Raw genomic sequence first — 2,403 nt, 5'->3', positions numbered from 1 at the left:
TGATCATTATTCGCCCGCAGCAGATGCAGGTGTTCTTACTGACGTCTTGCACGTCATGAATGAAGGCCACACACGGTTTAATCCAAAGCATTAACTCAAGATTTATTGAAAGATTTGGGAAACAAATAAAATGGCAGATGTCTTCTCTGAATCATTTTGCCTAATTTTTCATAATTTATTATTACTCAGAATCATTCAGGCAAGAGTTTCACTGTCCAGTCATTAACATGTCCATTAATTAATGTTTTTCCTTCAGTTGCACTACAAAAAACAACAACACATACAGTAGTGTGAACCTGCTCGTTCAGTTGATCTAGTCGAATTGCGCTGATGAGGTATTGTGCACGTTGCAGTCCGTCTGGAAGGAGTAACCTGAAAACTCCATCGTCTCGCCTGAAATCAGAGGCGTTCATGGACTTTAATAGCAAATCTCTCACATTAGCATGCGTCTAATAAGGACAGAATGATCAAATGGTTTGTTTAGTAGGACACTTTCTTATAACATCATTTTGTTCTCCAGTGTTTTACTGGATAAGAGCTGTAGAATTGTTTTTCTTACACAGGCATCCCATCCACATTGAGTTGGGTCTCCAGCCTCTGTCGCTCTCGTACGAGGGACTCCAGTGCTCCAGGTTCTTCAGATGATCCACGATCTGCAGAACGAACGCACACGGTTTTAGATCCAACACTAACCAGAAAAGAGCAGTTCAAAACAAACTCTGGTGTTGGCTTGGCAAAGCATTAGCTAGAGCTGAGATGAGTTCACGAAAGCCATGTCTTGTGGTGTTTAAAGGGATCGTTCACCCAAAAATGGAAACGCTGTTTCTTACCCTCAAGTCGTTCCAAACCTGAATGAGTTTCTCTCTTCTGCTGAACACACAAGAGGATGTTTTGAAGAATGTACATTGAGTGAGTAAATGATGACAGAATTTTCATTTTCGGGTGAACTAAAGTGTTTTGAGTGGTTGATGGATACAGATCCATATCAACCACGACCTGTTTTTTATTTATGCATTTTAATCCTAAAACCCAGGTAAGTTTACTCTGAGTAAATGGATAAGCTCAACTTTCGGTACCAAAAACTGAGGTAAGATTCAGGGTAAGCAACTATTTTCTGAACATAACCTGCTCCAGAGCCGTTCTAATGTCCTGTGGAACCACTCGACTTCTGCTGAGCTTCATGGCCTTGGCATCTCCAGAACAATGTCTTGATAAACTTAGTAATTAATTTGACCATAAATGATTGCTGAGACTTGTTTTTAAGTCGGAGCAGCTTCGGGCATCAGATGCTCCACCGTGTTTATTCATCAGACCGCCGGTCCTGCTGAAGATGCTTTGATTGGTCTTTCCAGCTTCATGCAAGTTAAGTAAAGACTTAACTAAAAGTATTTACTTAGGCTATTAAGTAAAGACAAACCACATACTGATCTCAGGACGCCCAACAGATTGGTGACTCTTTTGGCCGTCCTGAGATCAGTGTGTGGTTTGTCAAGCCAACGTAGCCATGTCCATCAGAGATCTTACCTTCAGCACTGCTTCAGTTTGCTCGTGCTCGTCTGTTCTGTTCAGCTGCAGTCCTGCAGAGGTCATGAGTTAGTCATTTTTAAACCTCTACTAATCCGAACTATTGTGCACAGACTAGCACAAGTACCCTGTGAGCAGTAGAGGGCTGGTCTCTCCTCCTCGAGATCATCTTTTCTCAGCACTTCAGTCGCGGCACTGCCTCGATCATCTGTGAACTTCCAGAAGGCCTCTGTATGCATGCGGGAAAGATGTGACACATCCATGATGACGTGGAAGGACGTTTGTATTATAGGTGGTGACCTGTCATTGGGTGGTACCTGTAAATCTCTCCAGTGGTATACTCCTTTGCGTTTGTGGCGGTGATGCTGCTTTACTGTCGGTCTCCAAACACCTTAAAGCTGAAGAGAAACATGCCATCACAAACTCGTTACTACGTCACGTTCAGGAACATCTAGACATATGAAATAATATTCCACAAGGTTTATATGTGCAAATACCTTTGCGTCTTTTCACGGTTTTGCTGTGTGGAAGGAGAATATAAACTCTGAAAGCGTTGTGGCCTTTCTTGATGCTTTTGTCTTGGAGCTCTTTGACGTCCATCAGGGAATTGAGCGCACATCGGAAGTTCGCTTTCCATGTCTTGGGATCGGGTTTGTCTACGCTGGGTTTGTATCGCCCTGAAATCCACGAGAGGAGTTTGCATGATCATCCAGCACCTGTTTTCAGTGCATTTCAGTTGTGTTCCTGGCCAAGCTGATCATTGATTTGACTTCTCCTTTAAACATGTTTGGTACAATTACAAGTGATATAGCGTTAATATTAAACGAGCTGTTCTGGTGCTTCATCTGGATGTTTCAAAGAATTTGGGCAAAATCTCAG

The 2,403-nt window shown here is 42.6% G+C and overlaps 1 protein-coding gene across 1 annotated transcript; it reads right to left on the bottom strand.

Annotated features, from left to right (window-relative positions):
* Positions 1-217: 217 nt before the first annotated feature.
* Positions 218-2,201, bottom strand: LOC107683314 (interferon regulatory factor 1-like; the record flags this gene model as incomplete). The annotated part of the gene is made up of 6 exons (XM_016479370.1): positions 218-393; positions 560-653; positions 1,525-1,577; positions 1,652-1,753; positions 1,842-1,922; positions 2,022-2,201. Coding segments are annotated over 6 exons (590 nt in total), but the record flags the coding sequence as incomplete, so codon positions are not given.
* Positions 2,202-2,403: the final 202 nt, after the last annotated feature.

This window comes from Sinocyclocheilus anshuiensis, unplaced genomic scaffold (genome assembly GCF_001515605.1).
Source record: "Sinocyclocheilus anshuiensis isolate Anshui unplaced genomic scaffold, SAMN03320099.WGS_v1.1 C33161509, whole genome shotgun sequence".
Taxonomy (NCBI): domain Eukaryota; kingdom Metazoa; phylum Chordata; class Actinopteri; order Cypriniformes; family Cyprinidae; genus Sinocyclocheilus; species Sinocyclocheilus anshuiensis.
This window is presented reverse-complemented; position numbering and strand designations above follow the sequence as displayed.